The 22,500-nt window shown below is 42.9% G+C and overlaps 1 protein-coding gene across 1 annotated transcript in view; it reads right to left on the bottom strand.

The window, feature by feature from the left end:
• Window positions 1-22,500, bottom strand: part of LOC112264241 (protein unc-13 homolog C-like) — a 235,001-nt gene that overhangs the window by 148,345 nt on the left and 64,156 nt on the right. Inside the window, exons 15-16 of the mRNA XM_042331063.1 lie at window positions 18,297-18,386; window positions 13,627-13,755 (exon numbers count right to left, since the gene is read on the bottom strand). Of these exons, the coding sequence (XP_042186997.1) occupies window positions 13,627-13,755; window positions 18,297-18,386 (219 nt within the window). The remainder of the gene's footprint in view (window positions 1-13,626; window positions 13,756-18,296; window positions 18,387-22,500) is intronic.

The raw sequence follows: 22,500 nt of genomic DNA, 5'->3' as shown, positions 1-22,500 counted from the left end.
GTCCTGGTACAGTATATGAGTTGATAGTCATCTGTAGACCAGTCCTGGTACAGTACATGATCTGATAGTTGTCTGTAGACCAGTCCTGGTACAGTATATGAGTTGATAGATGTCTGTAGACCAGTCCTGGTACAGTATATGATCTGATAGTTGTCTGTAGACCAGTCCTGGTACAGTATATGAGTTGAAAGTTGTCTGTAGACTAGTGCTGGTATATCATCTAATAGTCTGCAGACTAGTGCTGGTATATCATCTAATAGTCTGTAGACCAGTGCAGGTATATCATCTAATAGTCTGTAGACCAGTGCTGGTATATCATCTAATAGTCTGCAGACTGGTGCTGGTATATCATCTAATAGTCTGTAGACCAGTGCAGGAATATGATCTAATAGTCTGTAGACTAGTGCTGGTATACAGACTGTTAAATACAAGTAAAACTAAATGCATGCTCTTCAACTGATCGCTGCCTGCACCTGCCCGTCTGTCCAACATCACTACTCTGGACGGCTCTGACTTAGAATACGTGGACAACTACAAATACCTCGGTGTCTGGTTAGACTGTAAACTCTCCTTCCAGACCCACATCAAATATCTCCAATCCAAAGTTAAATCTAGAATTGGCTTCCTATTTCGCAACAAAGCATCCTTCACTCATGCTGCCAAACATACATTTGTAAAACTGACCATCCTACCAATCCTCGACTTCGGCGATGTCATTTATAAAATAGCCTCCAATACCCTACTCAACAAATTGGATGCAGTCTATCACAGTGCCATCCGTTTTGTCACCAAAGCCCCATATACTACCCACCATTGCGACCTGTACGCTCTCGTTGGCTGGCCCTCGCTTCATACTCGTCGCCAAACCCACTGGCTCCATGTCATCTACGGGCAGGTGCAGGCAGAGAGTCGGTCCAAGAATTGAACCCTTTGGCACCCCCATAGAGACTGCCAGAGGTCCGGACAGCAGACCCTCCGATTTGACACACTAAACTCTATCAGAGAAGTAGTTGGTGAACCAGGCGAGGCAATCATTTGATAAACCAAGGCTGTCGAGTCTGCTGATGAGGATGTGGTGATTGACAGAGTTGAAAGCCTTGGCCAGATCAATGAATATGGCTGCACAGTAATGTTTCTTATCGATGGCGGTTAAGATATCATTTAGGACCTTGAGTGTGGCTGAGGTGCACCCATGACCAGCTCTGAAACCAGATTACATAGCAGAGAAGGTATGGTGAGATTCAAAATGGTCGGTAATCTGTTTGTTGACTTGGCTTTCGAAGACCTTAGAAAGGCAGGGTAGGATAGATATAGGTCTGTAGCAGTTTGGGTCAAGAGTGTCCCCCCTTTGAAGAGGGGGATGACTGCAGCTGCTTTCCAATCTTTGGGAATCTCAGACGACACGAAAGAGAGGTTGAACAGGCTAGTAATAGGGGTGGCAACAATTTCGGCAGATAATTTTAGAAAGAAAGGGTCCAGATTGTCTAGCCTGGCTGATTTGTAGGGGTCCAGATTTTGCAGCTCTTTCAGAACATCAGCTGACTGGATTTGGGAGAAGGAGAAATGGGGAAGGCTTGGGCGAGTTGCTGTGGGGGGTGCAGTGCTGTTGATCGGGGTAGGAGTAGCCAGGTGGAAAGCATGGCCAGCTGTAGAAAAATGCTTATTGAAATTCTCAATTATGGTGGATTTATCAGTGGTGACAGTGTTTCCTATCTTCAGTGCAGTGGGCAGCTGGGAGGAGGTGTTCTTATTCTCCATGGACTTTACAGTGTCCCAGAACTTTTTTGAGTTAGTGTTGCAGGAAGCAAATTTCTGCTTGAAAAAGCTAGCCTTGGCTTTTCTAACTGCCTGTGTATAATGGTTTCTAGCTTCCCTGAACAGCTGCATATCACGGGGGCTGTTCGATGCTAATGCAGAACGCCATAGGATGTTTTTGTGTTGGTTAAGGGTAGTCAGGTCTGGGGAGAACCAAGGGCTATATCTGTTCCTGGTTCTAAATTTCTTGAATGGGGCATGCTTATTTAAGATGGTTAGGAAGGCATTTAAAAAAATACCCAGGCATCCTCAACTGACGGGATGAGATCAATATCCTTCCAGGATACCCCGACCAGGTCGATTAGAAAGGCCTGCTCGCTGAAGTGTTTCAGGAAGCGTTTGACAGTGATGAGTGGAGGTCGTTTGACCGCTGACCCATTACGGATGCAGGCAATGAGGCAGTGATTACTGAGATCTTGGTTGAAGACAGCAGAGGTGTATTTAGAGGGCAAGTTGGTTAGGATGATATCTATGAGGGTGCCTGTGTTTAAGGCTTTGGGGGGGTACCTGGTAGGTTCATTGATCATTTGTGTGAGATTGAGGGCATCAAGCTTAGATTGTAGGATGGCTGGGGTGTTAAGCATGTTCCAGTTTAGGTCGCCTAGCAGCACGAGCTCTGAAGATAGATGGGGGGCAATCAGTTCACATATGGTGTCCAGATCACAGCTGGGGGCAGAGGGTGGTCTATAGCAGGCGGCAACGGTGAGAGACTTGTTTTTAGAGAGGTGGATTTTTAAAAGTAGAAGTTCAAATTGTTTGGGTACAGACCTGGATAGTAGGACAGAACTCTGCAGGCTAACACCGCCCCCTTTGGCAGTTCTATCTTGTCTGAAAATGTTGTAGTTTGGGATGAAAATGTCTGAATTTTTGGTGGTCTTCCTAAGCCAGGATTCAGACACAGCTAGAACATCCGGGTTGGCAGAGTGTGATAAAGCAGTGAATAGAACAAACTTAGGGAGGAGGCTTCTAATGTTAACATGCATGAAACCAAGGCTATTACGGTTACAGAAGTCATCAAAAGAGAGCGCCTGGGGAATAGGAGTGGAGCTAGGCACTGCAGAGCCTGGATTCACCTCTACATCGCCAGAGGAACAGAGGAGGAGTAGGATAAGGGTACGGCTAAAAGCAATAAGAATTGGTCGTCTAGAACGTCTGGAACAGAGAGTAAAAGGAGGTTTCTGAGGGCGATAAAATAGCTTCAAGGTATAATGTACAGACAAAGGTATGGTAGGATGTGAATACAGTGGAGGTAAACCTAGGTATTGAGTGATGAAGAGAGAGATATTGTCTCTAGAAACATCATTGAAACCAGGAGATGTCATCGCATGTGTGGGTGGTGGAACTAATAGGTTGGATAAGGTATAGTGAGCAAGACTAGAGGCTCTACAGTGAAATAAGCCAATAAACACTAAACAGAACAGCAATGGACAAGGCATATTGACATTAAGGAGAGGCATGCTTAGTCGAGTGATCAAAAGGGTCCAGTGAGTAGAGAGGTTGGTTGGGGTCACGGCGATTTAGACAGCTAGCCGGGCCATCGGTAGCAAGCGAGCATAGGATGGAGGTCTGTTATTAGCCACCTCATGCGTTTCCGTCGGTAGGATCAGTGGGGTTCCGTGTGGTAGAGGGGATGAATCCAAATCACACAAAAAAACTATAGATATAGTTATAGAGGCCCAAGAAAAAATAAATAAATGAATAAAATAAAAAAATTAAAATTGTCCGATAGGTCTATTCAGATAGCAGCTGATAAGACAGCTAACGGTTAGCTGACCGCAGATGGGCGTTCAGGTAACGTTGCGACGGAGGAGCCTGCCAGATAACTCCTTCGGGTAGATAACGTCGGTAGTCCAGTTGTGAAGGCCCGGTGGGGCTCCGCGTTGGCAGTAAAACGGGTCCGGATAGGTGATTGTAGCCCAGGAGTGACTGATGGAACTCTTCAACTGGCTAGCTCCGGAATAATTGATGTTTGCTCCGGAATCGACGAAAGCCGATAGTCACACGGATAGCAGCTAGCTAGCTGCGAGATCCAGGTATGAATGTCCAGAGTTAGCGGTTGAAATCCAGGGACATGGAGAGAAAAATAGGCCCGGTATGTTCCGTTCCGAGCCGCATCGTACAAAACTGGCAATAGATTTTCGAGCTAAAGGATAGCTGATGACCACAAGCCGTGGTTAGCTGAATACTAACGATTAGCCAGTAAAGAAGCTAACTAGCTTCTGATTAGCTTCTGATTAGCTTCTGGCTAGCTTCTGGCTAGCTTCTCGATTAGCTTCTGGCTAGCTTCTGGCTAGCTTCTATGGAGGATTACAGATTTGAGGCAAATAATACTTTCTTTTTTTAAATAAATATAAATTGGTGAGGAGACTGTTTTGAAGATGAATTTATGGAAAATAAATAAAATGTATATATAAAAAGGTATGTGAAAAAAGGTGTAAATATATATATATATTTACGGGACACGACAAGACAAGGACAAAAGACGTCTGAACTGCTATGCCATCTTGGAATGACATGTATATGAGTTGATAGATGTCTGTCGACCAGTCCTGGTACAGTATATGAGTTGATAGTTGTCTGTAGACCAGTCCTGGTACAGTATATGATCTGATAGTTGTCTGTAGACCAGTCCTGGTACAGTATATGAGTTGATAGTCGTCTGTAGACCAGTCCTGGTACAGTATATGATCTGATAGTTGTCTGTAGACCAGTCCTGGTACAGTATATGATCTGATAGTCGTCTGTAGACCAGTCCTGGTACAGTATATGAGTTGATAGTCGTCTGTAGACCAGTCCTGGTACAGTATATGATCTGATAGTTGTCTGTAGACCAGTCCTGGTACAGTATATGAGCTGATAGTCGTCTGTAGACCAGTCCTGGTACAGTATATGATCTGATAGTTGTCTGTAGACCAGTCCTGGTACAGTATATGAGTTGATAGTTGTCTGTAGACCAGTCCTGGTATAGTGATGGACTAGTGATAGTTCTAGTACAGGAAGGAGTACAGTAGAGTTGTAGCTCCCTGTAACAGTACTGCTGTAGTATTGGAGCTGATTAATGTTTATCTGTCAATGGGAGATATGGTTAGAATCAGACTCAACTGTCTGGACATTCTGTCCACACCAACACATTTCCTGTCTTATCTTAATGACTTTACAGATAGATAACCCACTGCTCACAGTGTGTGTTTGTATTGCACGCGCAAGCACAAACACACCCGCGCGTACATCTCTGGTCAACATGAAAGTCGTTTTGATTAATATAATAGGGTGTGTTAAAATTAAGGCTGTCCCTGGAAGCTCTGAAATAATATCCCTTCAATTATTCAAGAACCTGCATTGTAGCGTGTGTGTGTGTGTGTTTGTGTGTGTGTGTGTGTGTTTGTTTGTTTGCTTTTATGTGTTCTAGATGTAGCCCATTCTAATATTTCTACTTCTGTACATTATATTTTAGTTATACTGTTTATACACACCACATATTTATATACTGGATTCTTGACATAGCTTGTGCCTGTGTTTGTGTATGTCTGTGTGTTTGTTCTGTGTGTATTTGGTGTGTGTAATGACTAGGGGGAGAGCTCGCTTAAAACCGGTTAAGCGTAAACTCCCTGATTTTGGGGACTTTCGTTATTAGTTAATTGTTTTATCAAGGTAGTGTGCTAATAAATCAGCCTCTGTTAAGCCCATTTAGGACAGTTTTGGCTGATAGCCATGTTTCCCAGCTTAAATTGAGTTTGCCTCACTAGACTCTGGGGTTTCGGATTAGACTCGGGGCTCCCGAGTGTCGCAGCGGTCTAAGGCACTGCATCTCAGTGCTAGAGGCATCACTACAGACCCTGGTTTGATCCCGGGCTGTATCACAACTGATCGGGAGTCCCATAGGGCGGTGCACAATTGTCCCAGCGTCATCTGGGTTAGGGGAGGGTTTGGCTGGGGTAGGCTGTCATTGTTAAGTAAGAGTTTGTTCTTAACTGACTTGCCTGGTTAAATGGAAAGTCCTGCTTACACTTTTATTCGCTGCTCGGACTGACAGTCAATTTCTGCCGGAAGAACACGTCATATGCCGCATAGCGTTGGAAAGCTAAGAACCTTAAAATGACGCCGAAGAGGATGGCTGATGTTTTTCATGCCTGTAACCAATTGTGCTATTTGTTTGTTTTTTTTGCATTGTTTTAAACTTTTTTTAAAAACTTATTTTGTTGCTGCTACCATCTCTTATGACCAAAAATAACTTATGGACATCAGTACTGGGATTACTCACCACGAACTGGAAGAAGCTTTTCCTTTCACGAGTTTTACGAGAAAGAAATACTGCTCTCCCGGGAACAGGCCCAGATCCCCGTCATTTGCGTGAAGAAAAGATGGAGGAAAAGAGGCGGCGAGCGAGTAAACTCCCACTGCCATCAATTCTACTTGTTAATATGCCATCGTTGGATAATAAAATTGATGTTCTACGATTGCGATTATTCTACCAACGGCACATTAAAAACTGTAATATCTTATGTTTCCCCCGAGTCGTGGCTGAACGATGACACGGATAATATAGAGCAGGAGGGATTTTCAATGGACCGGCAGAACAGAGAAGCTACGTCTGGTAAGATGAGGGGTGGGGGTGTGTGTATTTTTGTCAATAACAGCTGGTGCTTGATGTCTAATATTAAAGAAGTGTCGAGGTATTGGTCACCTGAGGCAGAATACCTTATGATAAGCTATAGACCACACTATCTACCAAGAGAGTTCTCATCTATATTATTCAGAGCCGTCTATTTACCACCACAGACCGATGCTGGCACTAAGACCGTACTCAAGCAACTCGAAGAAAATGCTCACACAGAAGCAGCGCTCCTAGTGGCCGGGGACTTTAATGCAGGCCAACTTAAATCAGTTTTACCACATGTTTTACCAGCATGTCACATGTGCAACCAGAGGAAAAAAAAGCTCTAGGCCACTTTTACTCCACACACAGTGATACATACAAAGCGCTCCCCCGCCCTCCATTTGGCAAATCTGACCATAATTCTATCCCCCTGATTCCTTCTTACATGCAAAATCTAAAGCAGGAAATACCAGTGACTCTCTCAACACGGAAGTGGTTCGATGACACGGACGCTACGCTACAGGACTGTTTTGCTAAGCACAGGCTGGAGTATTTTCTGGGATTCCTCCAATGGCTTTGAGGAGTATACCACCTCAGTCATTGGCTTCATCAATAAGTGCATCGACAACGTCATCCCCACAGTGACCGTACGTAGATATCCCAACCAAAAGGAACACCTATGTGAGAATACTGTTCATTGACTACAGCTCAGCATTCAGCACCATATTGCCCACGAAGCTCATCACTAAGCTAAGGACCCTGGGACTAAACATCTACCTCTGCAACTGGATCCTGGATTTCCTGACAGGCTGCCCCCAGGTAGCGAGGGTAGGCAACAACACGTCTGCCACGCTGATCCTCAACACTTGGGCCCCTCAGGGGTGTGTACTGCGTCTCCTCCTGTACTCCCTGTTCACCCACGACTGCGTGGCCAAACATGGTCTGAAGCTGACTGTTTACCAAGGGGTCTTTGTGTGTCGTCCCTGCTGTAGTGTGTGTGTGTGTGTGTGTGTGTGTGTGTGTGTGTGTGTGTGTGTGTGTGTGTGTGTGTGTGTGTGTGTGTGTGTGTGAGAGAGAAGCATTTTAACCACCCTCTCTCCCAGTGCAATGTGTGTGCAGAGGGGCTGCAGTGGTCTGTCTTACTGTAGAGATATGAATAATGAAACAGAACTCTATGCAAAATGAAACAGGATCCTCTATGCAAAGTATTCCCAGTGTGTGTGGTCCTGCAAGTGCATGGGTGTTTGTGTACTATATACCGTTGTGTGAAGGGCATTGATGAAGGTTGTGTATTACCAATGCATCTCCCTGCTCATCTAGATTCATAATGTCAAACAACACAGTGTTAGAGGTGGTAAAATAGCAGGTATATTGTACATCCATCATAAAGCTGAGGGTTAACCTACCGCCCTCTGAGAATATCTGCCTTTAGCAGTACAGGCTTTCCTTGGTCTGTGGGACAAACCAACCAGAGGCCAACATGTATACTCAATGCTGTAATCCATTCATTTAAGTTCACATTTAAATGAACAGGTCTCTCTGGTAGAATAGATTTCAACTCAATGAGGATCACCTCATTGGGTCCCTTGTAGCTCAGTTGGTAGAGCATGGTGCTTGCAACACCAGGGTTGTGGGTTCAACTCCCATGGTGGGCTAATATAAAAATGCAGGCACTCCCTACTGTAAGTCACTCTGGATAAGAGTGTCTGCCAAATGTCTAATAAAAAAACATGTGTAAATAAAGGTTAGATATGTGTGTTAAAGCTGAGGTCTGCCCTTACTGAGATCTGCCTTTCATCATACTGCCTTCTTTGGGTTGGGGTCAAACACCAGTAGAGGCCAACATGTTAATCTAAACTTCTCTTAAAAGATCTGCCTTTCATCATACTGCCTTCTTTGGGATGGAGGATTAACCACCAGCAGAGGTCAAAATAGTGAATATAAACAGCTCAGCGTTCAGCACCATATTGCCCACGAAGCTCATCACTAAGCTATTTTATGATTATTGTGTCTAGCACCAGCAGTACATCCTTGAAGAAAAGCTGAATAAACCAACTAAGTGATATTGGCAAGAGCAGTGTGTGGGTCTTTCTTTTCTTCAAGAACTTCATTGAATTATTCCCAAGCACCTACAACAAGCCGACTCAAAGTGCTTTTCCTATTTTCAATCAGGAAGCATTGGGTTTCGTGGCTGGCTCCATAACCCCCCTCTTCAATGGAAAGATAGTGTAAAGATACTGAACAGATACATACTGTCTTTCTTTGGGCTGTGGGACTAGCACAGACCAAAATGTATATTCCTAACAAGTGTTATTTAATATATCACTTAAATGGAAGCATATCTATTAAAGTGGACAGGGGTAAGGTCCAGTACACCCTTGACAAAGCACTGAGTCGAAACAGTTTCTATTCGTGATACCTGGCTCTGTAAACTCAATCAAGTTTTATCTTCTCTGTGTGTTCTCTCTCCTTTGTGAAGGATTATGGGTCTACATACATTCTTTGAGATTGAAGCCCCTCTCAAACATCTGATCCCTCTACTTTGACTAATTTGATATTTGGGGACATAGGGTAACTAAATCACCAGCACTATAGTAGCATGCTAATCATACACTCTATATTCACAAGAATCCCTTCCTCTAGGGCGAATCTCAAATCACATCCTTTCCCCCTGTAGTGCATAACTTTGACCAGAGCCGTATAGGGCTGCCTGCCACACTATGGTGCACTGCACAGGGCATATGAGGGTGTGATTTTGTTTCACCAGTGTGTAACCAATGGGGAATATCAGTACTGATTCCAGGAGAACTAGCAGTACTGTACCAACCATGATCAGTATTCCAAACTGGGATGACCGTTTTACCAGCAACAAACCAGTTCAAATGGCACCCATATTCTCATATAGTGCAATACTAAAAGAGGTACTGGTACTAAAAGTAGAGCACTATATAAGGAATAGGGTGCCATTTGGGACACGCATTAACTCTCTCAGATGCTGTATCACTCATCTGGATGGCAATCACAGGCCAATAGTTTGTTTACACATCTGGACAAACAGACAGAGAATCAACACAGTAGGAAACAGTTCAAACACCTAAAGGAGACAATAACAGACATGGGGACGGACATCTCTAATATCCAATAAGCAAAAACAACCAATTTGTTGACTGGCTCACCGGAGCGAGATGGGATTATTTGTTTCGGATTTTACCCTTTTTTTTCCCGATCTTGTCTCATTGCTGCAATTCCCCAATGGACTCGGGAGAGGCGAAGGTCGAGTCATGCGTCCATCCAAACCATGTCCCGCCAATCCACAACAAGCTAAGTAAAGCACCCCCCCCAGCCAAGCCTCCCGTAACCCAGACTACACTGGGCCAATTGTGCACCTCCCTATGGGACACCCGGTCATGGCTGGTTGTGACACAGCCTGGGATCAAACCCGGGTCTGTAGTGACACTTCAAGCACTGCATTGCAGTGCCTAAGACCGCTGCACCACTCGGGAGACCTGCTAGATGGGATTCTAACCAGTAACCCTCTGACTAGATCACTGATTATATTTAAGTGTATAAATTAAATTAAACTGGAGCCAAGAGGAATTTTAACCAGTAACCCCTTGATTTGGCCTTAGCGTATCCGATCAGCTAAGACTATCAGTGTGTGTGTGTGTGTGTGTGTAGTATGACTATACATGAGACTCATGGTGTGTTGTAACAGACAGGGAAACAGAGAAACACATCCATGCTAATGTGGTGTCCTCACAGTGCTGAACATACACTTCAGTTCAACAGTTAATAAACCCTAATAATACACACTACACAGCCCGACCTGTACTGCTATCATTTGGCCATAATGTGTGTATATATATGTATGTGTGTGTGTGTGTGTGTGTATGTTTATGTTTGAGTGAGTGAGTGATTGTGTGTGTGTGTGTGTGAGTGAGTGATTGTGTGTGTGAGTGAGTGAGTGAGTGTGTGTGTGAGAGAGAGAAAAAATGCAGATCATTTTAGAGAGCTGTGTGTGTGTGTGTGTGTGTGTGTGTGTGGTCATGTCTGCCTACAGTGTATCTACAGAGATATGCAGTACTGGGCATCTCTCCTCCTTCCTCTACAGTGACTGAATTCCAATGGAGAGAATTTGGACCTAAATGACTCTCTGTCTTCACCTGCTCTGTTTCCTTCCTTCACTGCTCTCTTTTTAAATCCCTCCATCTCTGCCAGGCTTTACGGGAATGTTTAAGCTCTCCCTCCTTCCTCTCCCTGATCCCTCCATGCCTTCTCTCCCTCCCTTCCCCACTCCCTCCTTCCATTTATCTCTCCCTCCCATGCAGAGTGCTTTGTTACATAATCAGCCTCTGGTTGGACGGTGGTATTTCCAGTGAGAGAACGAGGGCAGGCAAGACAACACAATGTTCGTCTTTTATGGAAAATATCCACAGTGGCACAAAGGCAGGCTGTAATATTATGATATAGTCATCTACCACCCTGAGGTTAGCTCCAGGAGAGAACATGTGTGTGTGTTGATGTTGTGGTGACTAGTGTGTTGATGAAGAGTGTGTCCTGTCTGTAAGTGTGTGTATATGTGTGTGTATATGTGTGTGTGTGTGCCTGTGTGTGTGTTGATGGAGTAGGTGTCTGGTCTATAAGTGTGTGTGTGTGTTGATGGAGTGTGTGACTCGTTTGTGAGTGCGTTAGACTGAGTTGTAATTAGTGGCTGTATCTATCTCTCTGCTGGGTAATTGCTAAAAAACCCTCAGGCTGTTTCTACAAAGGAAGATTATTATTCAACTTCTACAGTTATAAACTCCTTGTTATAGACCAGCAGGACATTACCTCACTGTTGCAGAACTTGCCTTTTACAGAACAGATACATGACTGTTACAGACCTGAAGGACATTATCTCTCTGTTAGACAGAACACACTAACTCCTGTAGTGCACCTTAGGACTGACAGAGGGCCGATATAGGAATGATATAAAATGAATATAGGACTGAGTGTACAAAACATTAGGAATACCTGTTCCTTCGATGACATAGACTGACCAGGTGAATCCAGGTGAAAGCTATGATCCCTTATTGATGTCACCTGTTAAATCCACTCTGATCAGTGTAGATGAAGGGGAGGAGACAGGTTAAATTAGGATTTTTAAGCCTTGAGACAATTGTGTCTGTGTGCCATTCAGAGGGTGACTGGGCAAGACAAAAGATTTAAGTGCCTTTCAACCAGGCTGCATCACATACAGGCGTGATTGTGTGTCCCATAGGGCAGCACACAATTGGACCAGCGTCGTCCGGGTTTGGCCAGGGTAGGCCATCATTGTAAATAAAATTGATTAAAAATACATTGAATGGTAGTAGGTGCCAGGTGCACAGGTTTGTGTCAAGAACTGCAATGCTGCTGTTTTTTTTTCATGCTCAACAGTTTCCCGTGTGTATCAAGAATGGTCCACCACCCATCCGGCCAACTTGACACGACTGCGGGAAACATTAGATTCAACATAGGCCAGCACCACTGTGGAACACTTTCAACACTTTGTAGAGTCCATGCACCAAATAATTGAGGCTGTTCTGAGGGGCAAAAGGGGGTGGTGCAATGCAAAACTAAGAAGTTGTTCCTAATGCTTTGTACACTCAGCATATATAGCACAGATATAGGATTTAACATGGTACTGATATATGATTTAACATAGGACTGATATAGGTTTTAATATAGGTCTGATATAGGGTTTAATATAGGGGTGATAAAGTGTTTAATATAGGGATGATAAAGCATTTAATATAGGGGTGATATAGGAGTGATATAGAATTTAATATGGAAGTGATATAGGATGTAATATAGGAGTGATAAAGAGTTTAATTTACAGTGGGGAGAACAAGTATTTGATACACTGCCGATTTTGCAGGTTTTCCTACTTACAAAGCATGTAGAGGTCTGTCATTTTTATCATAGGTACACTTCAACTGTGAGAGACGGAATCTAAAAAAAAATCCAGAAAATCACATTGTATCATTTTTAAGTAATTAATTTGCATTAGTTTTGCATGACATAAGTATTTGATACATCAGAAAAGCAGAACTTAATATTTGGTACAGAAACCTTTGTTTGCAATTACAGAGATCATACGCTTCCTGTAGTTCTTGACCAGGTTTGCACACACTGCAGCAGGGATTTTGGCCCACTCCTCCATACAGACCTTCTCCAGATCCTTCAGGTTTCGGGGCTGTCGCTGGGCAATACGGACTTTCAGCTCCCTCCAAAGATTTTCTATTGGGTTCAGGTCTGGAGACTGGCGAGGCCACTCCAGGACCTTGAGCTGCTTCTTACGGAGTCACTCCTTAGTTGCCCTGGCTGTGTGTTTTGGGTCATTGTCATGCTGGAAGACCCAGCCACGACCCATCTTAATGCTCTTACTGAGGGAAGGAGGTTGTTGGCCAAGATCTCGCGATACATGGCCCCATCCATCCCCCCTTAATGCGGTGCAGAAAAGCATCCCCAAAGAATGATGTTTCCACCTCCATGCTTCACGGTTGGGATGGTGTTCTTGGGGTTGTACTCATCCTTCTTCCTCCAAACACGGCGAGTGGAGTTTAGACCAAAAAGCTCTATTTTTGTCTCATCAGACCACATTACCTTCTCCCATTCCTCCTCTTGATCATCCAGATGGTCATTGGCAAACTTCAGATGGGCCTGGACATGTGCTGGCTTGAACAGGGGGACCTTGCGTGCGCTGAAGGATTTTAATCCATGACGGCATAGTGTGTTACTAATGGTTTTCTTTGAGACTGTGGTCCCAGCTCTCTTCAGGTCATTGACCAGGTCCTGCCGTGTTGATGATCAAATACTTATGTCATGCGATAAAATGCTAATTAATTACTTAAAAATCATACAATGAGATTTTATGGATTTCTGTTTTAGATTCCGTCTCTCACAGTTGAAGTGTACCTATGATAAAAAAAATACAGACCTCTACATGCTTTGTAAGTAGGAAAACCTGCAAATTCAGCAGTGTATCAAATACTTGTTCTCCCCACTGTAGGTCTGATATAGGGTTTAATATAGGACTGATGTAGGGTTTAATATAGGAGTGATAAAGGGTTTAATATAGGGTGATATAGTGATTAACATAGGGGTGATATAGGATTTAATATAGGGCTGATATAGGGATTAATATAGGGTGATATAGGGATTAATATAGGGTGATATAGTGTCTGTTTTACCTGGTCTAGTAGCTGGTTGTAGAGTTCATGACAGTTGTCAAAGATGTATTTGTATGTTGAGTCCAGACAGGCTCTGACACAGTCCTTCACCACCATACTGGCTCTGGGAGGACTCTGTAGCTCCTGTACCTGTAATACAGATAGGAACAAAGTCAAAACACACACACACACACACACACACACACACACACACACACACACACCACACACTTTAAAGTTGTACCTTTAGAATGGTGAATAATAAGGAATACATCTTCAAAAAATGGAAATAGACCTCTATCCGTGATTCTTTGAAACCTACTGTATACTGTCTGTGTGTTCAGGAGAACTTGTGTGCGTGTGTGTGTGATTCAGAAGGGTTGGGTTACACACTTCGGTTGAACACACTTCGGCTGAATGCATTCAGTTGTGCAATTGACTAGGTATCCCCTTTCCCTTTCCCTTAATGTGCAGGGTGGCTGGAAGTGGGAGTGAAAGTGTCTGTAACATAAAGTGACAATTCTCATTCCTCCCCCCACGTCATCTCCCCTTCAGCTGCCATCTTAGTTACGCCTGGCCGCTCCATTCTGTGTACATCCGCCCCACACCACAACACAGCCTTCCTGAGTGGGAGTGGGAGTCCACCGGTGTCTTTGTGTGTGTGTTTGTGTGCATGTCGACCGGTTTTTGTGTGTGTGTGTGTGTGTGTGTGTGTGTGTGTGTGTGTGTGTGGTGTGTGTGTGTGTGTGTGGGGGTGCATGCATGTGTTTGTGCCTGTGTGTATGAAGCACAGCAATGGGCTGTTTTTAAACCTAGATAAATCAGCGTGTAGGCTGGGAACTGGGGGAGAGGATTACAGGGTGGGGATTGCACTGGGAGAAAGGGTGGTTAAAATGCTTCTCTCACTCACACACACACACACACACACATCACTTAGAGAATCAACAGAGTGTGTAACATCAGGAATCAGTATGGATAATTGTCACTAGTATGGAGGAACATAAGTCAGTCTATATGACTCATTGGGGCCTTCAGACAGACATATATTATAGCATATTTGCTGCTGCTCCCTGCTCAGATGGATCTACAGAAATAATAGAATAATCAGTGTTTCTGCTTAGTGTGTGAGGGTGAGTGTGTGTATACATCTATATCTATATATATATATGTGTGTGTGTGTGTGTGTGTGTGTGTGTGTGTGTGTGTGTGTGTGTGTGTGTGTGTGTGTGTGTGTGTATATGTGTGTGTGTGTGTATACAGTTGAAGTCAAAAGTTTACATACACCTTAGCCAAATACATTTCAACTCAGTTTTGCACAATTCCTGACATTTAATCCTAATAAAAATTCCCTGTCTTAGGTCAGTTAGGGTCACCACTTTATTTTAAGAATGTGAAATATCAGAATAATAGTAGAGAGAATGATTTATTTAAGCTTTTATTTCTTTCATCACATTCCCAGTTGGTCAGAAGTTTAAATACAGTCAATTAGTATTTGGGAGCATTGCCTTAAAATTGTTTTACTTGGGTCAAACGTTTCAGGTAGCCTGTGTGAATTTTGGCCCATTCCTCCTGACAGAGCTGGTGTAAATGAGTCAGGTTTGTAGGCCTCCTTGCTCGTACACTCTTTTTCAGGTCTGCCCACAAATTTTCAATGGGATTGAGGTCAGGGCTTTGTGATGGCCACTCCATTACCTTGACCTTGTTGTCCTGAAGCCAACTTTGGAAGTATGCTTGGGGTCATTGTCCATTTGGAAGATCCATTTGCAACCAAGCTTTAACTGATGTCTTGAGATGTTGCTTCAATATATCCACATAATTTCCCTCCTCATGATGCCATCTATTTTGTGAAGTGCACCAGTCCCTCCTGCAGCAAAGCAACCCCACAACATGATGCTGCCACCCCCGTGCTTCGAGGTTGGGATGGTGTTCTTTGGCTTGCAAGCATCCCCTTTTTCCTCCAAACATAACAATGGTCATTATGGACAAAGTTCTATTTTTGTTTCATCAGACCAGGGGACATTCGACCAAAAAGTATGATCTTTGTCCCCATGTGCAATTGCAAACCATAGTGGCTTTTATGGCGTTTTTTTGAGCAGTGGCTTCTTCCTTGCTGAGCGGCCTTTCAGGTTATGTCGATATAGGACTCGTTTTACTGTGGACATAGATACTTTTGTACCTGTACCCTCCAGCATCTTCACAAGGTCCTTTGCTGTTGTTCAGGGATTGATTTGCACTTTTCACACCAAAGTACTTTCATCTCTAAGAGACAGAACATGTCTCCTTCCTGAGCAGTATGACGGCTGCGTGGTCCCATGGTGTTTATACTTGCATACTATTGTTTGTACAGTTGAACATGGTACTTTCGGGCATTTGGAAATTGCTCCCAATGATGAACCAGACTTGAGGAGGTCTACACGTTATTTTCTGAGGTATTGGTTGATTTCTTTTGATTTTCCCATGATGTCAAGCAAAGAGGCACTGAGTTTGAAGGTAGGCCTTGAAATACATCCACAGGTACACCTCCAATTGACTAAAATTATGTAAATTAGCCTATCAGAAGCTTCTAAAGCCATGACATAATTTTCTGGAATTTTCCAAGCTGTTTAAAGGCAGTCAACTTAATGTATGTAAACTTCTGACCCACTGGAATTGTGATACAGTGAATTACAAGTGAAATAATCTTTCTGTAAACAATTGTTGGGAAAATTAATTGTGTCATGCACAAAGTAGATGTCCTAACCGACTTGCCAAAACTATAGTTTGTTAACAAGACATTTGTGGAGTGGTTGAAAAATGAGTTTTAATGACTTCAACCTAAGTGTATGTAAACTTCTGACTTCAACAGTATGTATACATACATACATACATACATACATACATACATACATACATACATACATACATACATACATACATACATACATACATACATACATACATACATACATACATACATACATACATACATACATACATACATACATACATACATACATACATACATACATACATACATACATACATACATACATACATACATACATACATACATACATACAGTGGGGCCAAAAAGTATTTAGTCAGCCACCAATTGTGCAAGTTCTCCCACTTAAAAAGATGAGAGAGGCATGTAATTTTCATCATAGGTACACTTCAACTATGACAGACAAAATGAGAAAAAAATCCAGAAAATCACATTGTAGGATTTTTAATGAATTTATTTGCAAATTATGGTGGAAAATAAGTATTTGGTCACCTACAAACAAGCACGATTTCTGGCTCTCACAGACCTGTAACTTCTTCTTTAAGAGGCTCCTCTGTCCTCCACTCATTACCTGTTTTAATGGCACCTGTTTGAACTTGTTATCAGTATAAAAGACACCTGTCCACAACCTCAAACAGTCACACTCCAAACTCCACTATGGCCAAGACCAAAGAGCTGTCAAAGGACACCAGAAACAAAATTGTAGACCTGCACAAGGCTGGGAAGACTGAATCTGCAATAGGTAAGCAGCTTGGTTTGAAGAAATCGGGGGGACCTAGTGAATGACCTGCAGAGAGCTGGGACCAAAGTAACAAAGCCTACCATCAGTAACACACTACGCCGCCAGGGACTCAAATCCTGCAGTGCCAGACGTGTCCCCTGCTTAAGCCAGTACATGTCCAGGCCCGTCTGAAGTTTGCTAGAGAGCATTTGGATGATCCAGACGAAGATTGGGAGAATATCCTATGGTCAGATGAAACCAAAATATAACTTTTTGGTAAAAACTCAACTCGTCATGTTTGGAGGACAAAGAATGCTGAGTTGCATCCAAAGAACACCATACCTACTGTGAAGCATGGGGGTGGAAACATCATGCTTTGAGGCTGTTTTTCTGCAAAGGGACCAGGATGACTGAATGGGGCCATGTATCGTGAGATTTTGAGTGAAAACCTCCTTCCATCAGCAAGGGCATTGAAGATGAAACGTGGCTGGGTCTTTCAGCATGACAATGATCCCAAACACACCGCCCGGGCAATGAAGGAGTGGCTTCGTAAGAAGCATTTCAAGGTCCTGGAGTGGCCTAGCCAGTCTCCAGATCTCAACCCCATAGAAAATCTTTGGAGGGAGTTGAAACAGCCCCAAAACATCACTGCTCTAGAGGAGATCTGCATGAAGGAATGGGCCAAAATACCAGCAACAGTGTGTGAAAACCTTGTGAAGCCTTACAGAAAACGTTTGACCTCTGTCATTGCCAACAAAGGGTATATAACAAAGTATTGAGATAAACTTTTGTTATTGACCAAATACTTATTTTCCACCATAATTTGCAAATAAATTCATTAAAAATCCTACAATGTGATAGTTGTCATAGTTGAAGTGTACCTATGATGAAAATTACAGGCCTCTCTCATCTTTTTAAGTGGGAGAACTTGCACAATTGGTGGCTGACTAAATACTTTTTTGCCCCACTGTACATACATACATATATACATACATACGTATATATACGTATATATATATATATATATATATATGTGTGTGTATGTGTGTTGTGTGGGAGGCCTGTTTATAACCATAATCAGTATTGACTATCACTGTAAAGCTAAGCAGTAAATGTACCAATATGCTACTTAATTGATAGGCATGCTTCTACTACAATAAACTGTGAGTGTCTCACACACACACACACACACACACACACACACACCTTCATCCTGAAGAAGGTGATGCTGGTGAGAAGGTCCACAGTAGACTTCAGGTCCTGGAGACGCTCTGGGTTACCAGCTGGGAAATTATCCTGCAGGAGAAAATAATGAGGAGATTGGTTCTCTCTCTACCGCTCCCTTCTCATTCTCCATCTCTCTACAGTTAAGGCTCTATTCAATCTGTATCACTGAAGTTACAGTTTTTTACAATCACTTTGGCACTAATTTCAGAATCTTGTGGTCATTTTTCAAAACTCAAAACGGTCATAGGTCATGCCATCAGGTCTACAGACCTGATTTAGCTCATCAAGGAAGGTTACATTCGAACAGCTAATCATGTGGCTGCCTGCAACTCAATATATAGAGTATATAGAGTAGAGAGCTTTAGATGTTGTTCGACCAAACATTAGAACAGGCAAGATGAGTAATCTAAGCAACTTTGACTGTGGTATGATTGTTGATGCCACACATGGTGATTCCAGTATCTCAGAAACAGCTGTCCTCCTGGGATTTTTACGCACTACAGTCTCTAGAGTTTACAGAGAATGGTGCGATAAACAAAACACATTCAGTGAGCGACATTTCTGTGGGCAAAAACACCTTGTTAATGAGAGAGATCAGAGGAGAATGTCCAGACTCATTCAAGCTAACAGAAAGGCAACAAACGCTCAAATAACAGCTGTTTAAAACAGTGGTGTGAAGAATGGCATCTCTTAACGTACAACACCATGAATAATTCAGGCTGTTGTGGAGGCAAATGGGGGTCCTACCCAGTACTAGATAGGTGTACCTAATAAAGTGTCCGAGTGTACAGTAATGTCAAATCTGAAAACATGGTCTGGAAAAGTGGTACATGGGACCATAGAAACAGTGTCTGATAAAGAATGATGATGAAATATTACAGCCATAGATAATGTAGTCTAATTGGTTCATATTCCATGGTAATTGATGCCAATGGATCTCGTTATCCTGAAACTTCCATGATCTAAACATGGAATATTGTTTGTCAGTTTCCATAAAACTATGCATTAAGAGTAATGCAACAGTTACTTATCATTTTGAGCAGTTGTATCAATTGATAGTTAGATCATTGTAATGAAATGAATAGACAGTCATCTCAGATGTAATGTGTGAATTGCATTTTGAAATGGTAAAACTTTGATGTTAAATTGTGTCATTTTGAACAGGTGATTTTAGTTTTGTGAGTTTTGTGTCTAGAGTTTTGAAAATTGACATCAAGGTTCTGAAATTAGTGCCAACGTGATTGTAAAAAACTAAGTGTTACAGCAGGATTGAAATTGGAAGGCAATGCTCTCGAGTTAACAGAGACTGTATTAAATGCTGCATATGTCGGCTCAATGGGGAATTACCTTTACATTTCTATCACGCATCCTGGAACGCTTCGTCCATACAGACTGAATAGAGCTCTGCATTTGTAATGCGCTTTTCATCTAAAAACAATCCCAAAGTGCTACAGTGTATTAGGATAATGAAACGAGGGTCATAGACAACAAGAAATAGCTATAAAAATCAGTTATTAACTAACTAACTAACACTACCCAACAGATTCACAAAGGGGAGCAGCAGCCAGTGGCAGTCTATTCCCCTCCTGGAAACATACAGCATTATAACTAGGTAGTGTACGGCCCTCAAGGTGGGATCAGGTGCTGAAGGCCACTCGTCTCACAACGCTGTATCCCACGCAGGCTCATAATTCATTCACACATTGATATTGATGATGGGACACATCTAGCCATCATCACTAAATGAGTTTGATGTCTGGTCTTTTAGTGTTAAAGCCCCATGGCCCTGTGTGATGGAAACCTCCCATTCATGCTCAGAGCAGCGTGACAGGAGAGCTTTCAACACACACGTGCACCCTGATAGGCTGAGAAAAGGTGCTTGGTGAACTATACATTACTGCCCCCCACCCTCCCTTCTCTTTACCACAGACTGGCACGCACACACACACACACACACACACACACACACACACACACACACACACACACACACACACACACACACACACCTCCCAAGTAACTTTGAGACCAAACCTAATGAACTCTAACCCTAACCATTAGACCAATAACTTAGATTGTTACTCAGTGTTTGACAGAGTCTAAAACGGGCCTGATAACTGTGTGCTCTGATCTGAGGAGGAACTGTTCTGATTTTTGTCTGCTCGGGGCTCAATAGGTTTTGCTGTACTGCCAGTGAGGGTTTAGAGTAGGCTGGTGAGGAAATGTCAGTGGATTCTTGACTGAGTCCGTTACATAAAGTCAACATTAACTCTAAATGAACAGAAGGGCCACATCCCAAAAAGCACCCTATTCCCTATTGGGTGCACTACTTTAGACCAGGACCCATAAGGCTCTCATCAAAAGTAGTGCACTACATAGGGAATATGGTGCAATTTGGGACGCACACAAACTCTCTGTCAATCACAAAAGTAACCCAGAATAATCATGGACTCAAAGACCGTGTATGAAAGCATCAATTCCGCTCAGTCGAGAATCAACGACAAAACTCATTCACTAAACCATCATTCAACTGTGTATTGTGTTTGCAGCTTTATTGTCCTTACTAAGAACAACATCTTACATATTCACCCTAAACTAATATAAAATATCCAGACTCGAAATGCATAATAGGGTTTTTTGTTGTACACAAATTACGGCGTGTAAAGGCACAGGGGCGTAGACCAAATCAAAATCCTATATCCCTCAGTTCAACCTAAATATATATTTGCCTGAACGTCTACTGCAAATACACATCCTATATCCCTCAGTTCAACCTAAATATATATTTGCCTGAACGTCTACTGCAAATACACATCCTATATCCCTCAGTTCAACCTAAATATATATTTGCCTGAACGTCTACTGCAAATACACATCCTATATCCCTCAGTTCACCCTAAATATATATATGCCTGAACGTCTACTCCAAATACACATCCTATATCCCTCAGTTCACCCTAAATATATATATGCCTGAACGTCTACTCCAAATACACATCCTATATCCCTCAGTTCACCCTAAATATATATATGCCTGAACGTCTACTCCAAATACACAACCTATATCCCTCAATGTCTACTTCAACATGTAGCCTAAATAGACATCCTAGAAGTAGTGAATGGTAATGTATCACCATTACATGTATTTCATTCCAGCCATTCCAATGAGCCCCTCCTCCGACTTAAAGTGTCCACTGTCTGAAACAACACTATCCCTGAGCACCTGCTGTGAATCACTGACAGCAGAGCTGACAGGGGACATCACAGAGGGACAAATCAGCTGTTACACTGTGTCGCTGCACATTCTGACTCCCCTGACGAATACGTTTAAAAAGAGTGGGCGATACTCTCTCTTCAGAGAAAAGCAAACTCAATCTGCTTCAGAATATCATTACGGAGAAATCCATACGCCGAGCGAGCGGAGAGACTGACTGGCCTGATCTGAATCTCATTACTGTACGATGACAAGGGGTGTGTGTGTTTGTGTGTCTGTGAATTGATGTGGGAGCGGCAGCAGTCAGAAACAATGTGACATTTCCTGACTGCTTTCAATCAGTGTGAATAACAGACACCAGCAATCTGAAAAGACAAGCACAGTGAAAAACCTGCCCCGCTCTCTGTCTTTACCTCCATAATCACACAGTGAAAAACCTGCCCTGCTCTCTGTCTTTACCTCTATAATCACACAGTGAAAAACCTGCCCTGCTCTGTCTTTACCTCTATAATCACACAGTGAAAAACCTGCCCCGCTCTGTCTTTACCTCTATAATCACACAGTGAAAACCTGCCCTGCTCTCTGTGTTTACCTCCATAATCACACAGTGAAAAACCTGCCCTGCTCTCTGTCTTTACCTCTATTATCACACAGTGAAAAACCTGCCCCGCTCTCTCTCTTTACCTCTATAATCACACAGTGAAAAACCTGCCCTGCTCTCTGTCTTTACCTCTATAATCACACAGTGAAAACCTGCCCCGCTCTCTCTCTTTACCTCTATAATCACACAGTGAAAAACCTGCCCTGCTCTCTGTCTTTACCTCTATAATCACACAGTGAAAAACCTGCCCTGCTCTCTGTCTTTACCTCTATTATCACACAGTGAAAACCTGCCCTGCTCTCTCTCTTTACCTCCATAATCACACAGTGAAAACCTGCCCCGCTCTCTCTCTTTACCTCTATAATCAC

This window comes from Oncorhynchus tshawytscha, linkage group LG12 (genome assembly GCF_018296145.1).
Source record: "Oncorhynchus tshawytscha isolate Ot180627B linkage group LG12, Otsh_v2.0, whole genome shotgun sequence".
NCBI classification, from domain to species: domain Eukaryota; kingdom Metazoa; phylum Chordata; class Actinopteri; order Salmoniformes; family Salmonidae; genus Oncorhynchus; species Oncorhynchus tshawytscha.
This window is presented reverse-complemented; position numbering and strand designations above follow the sequence as displayed.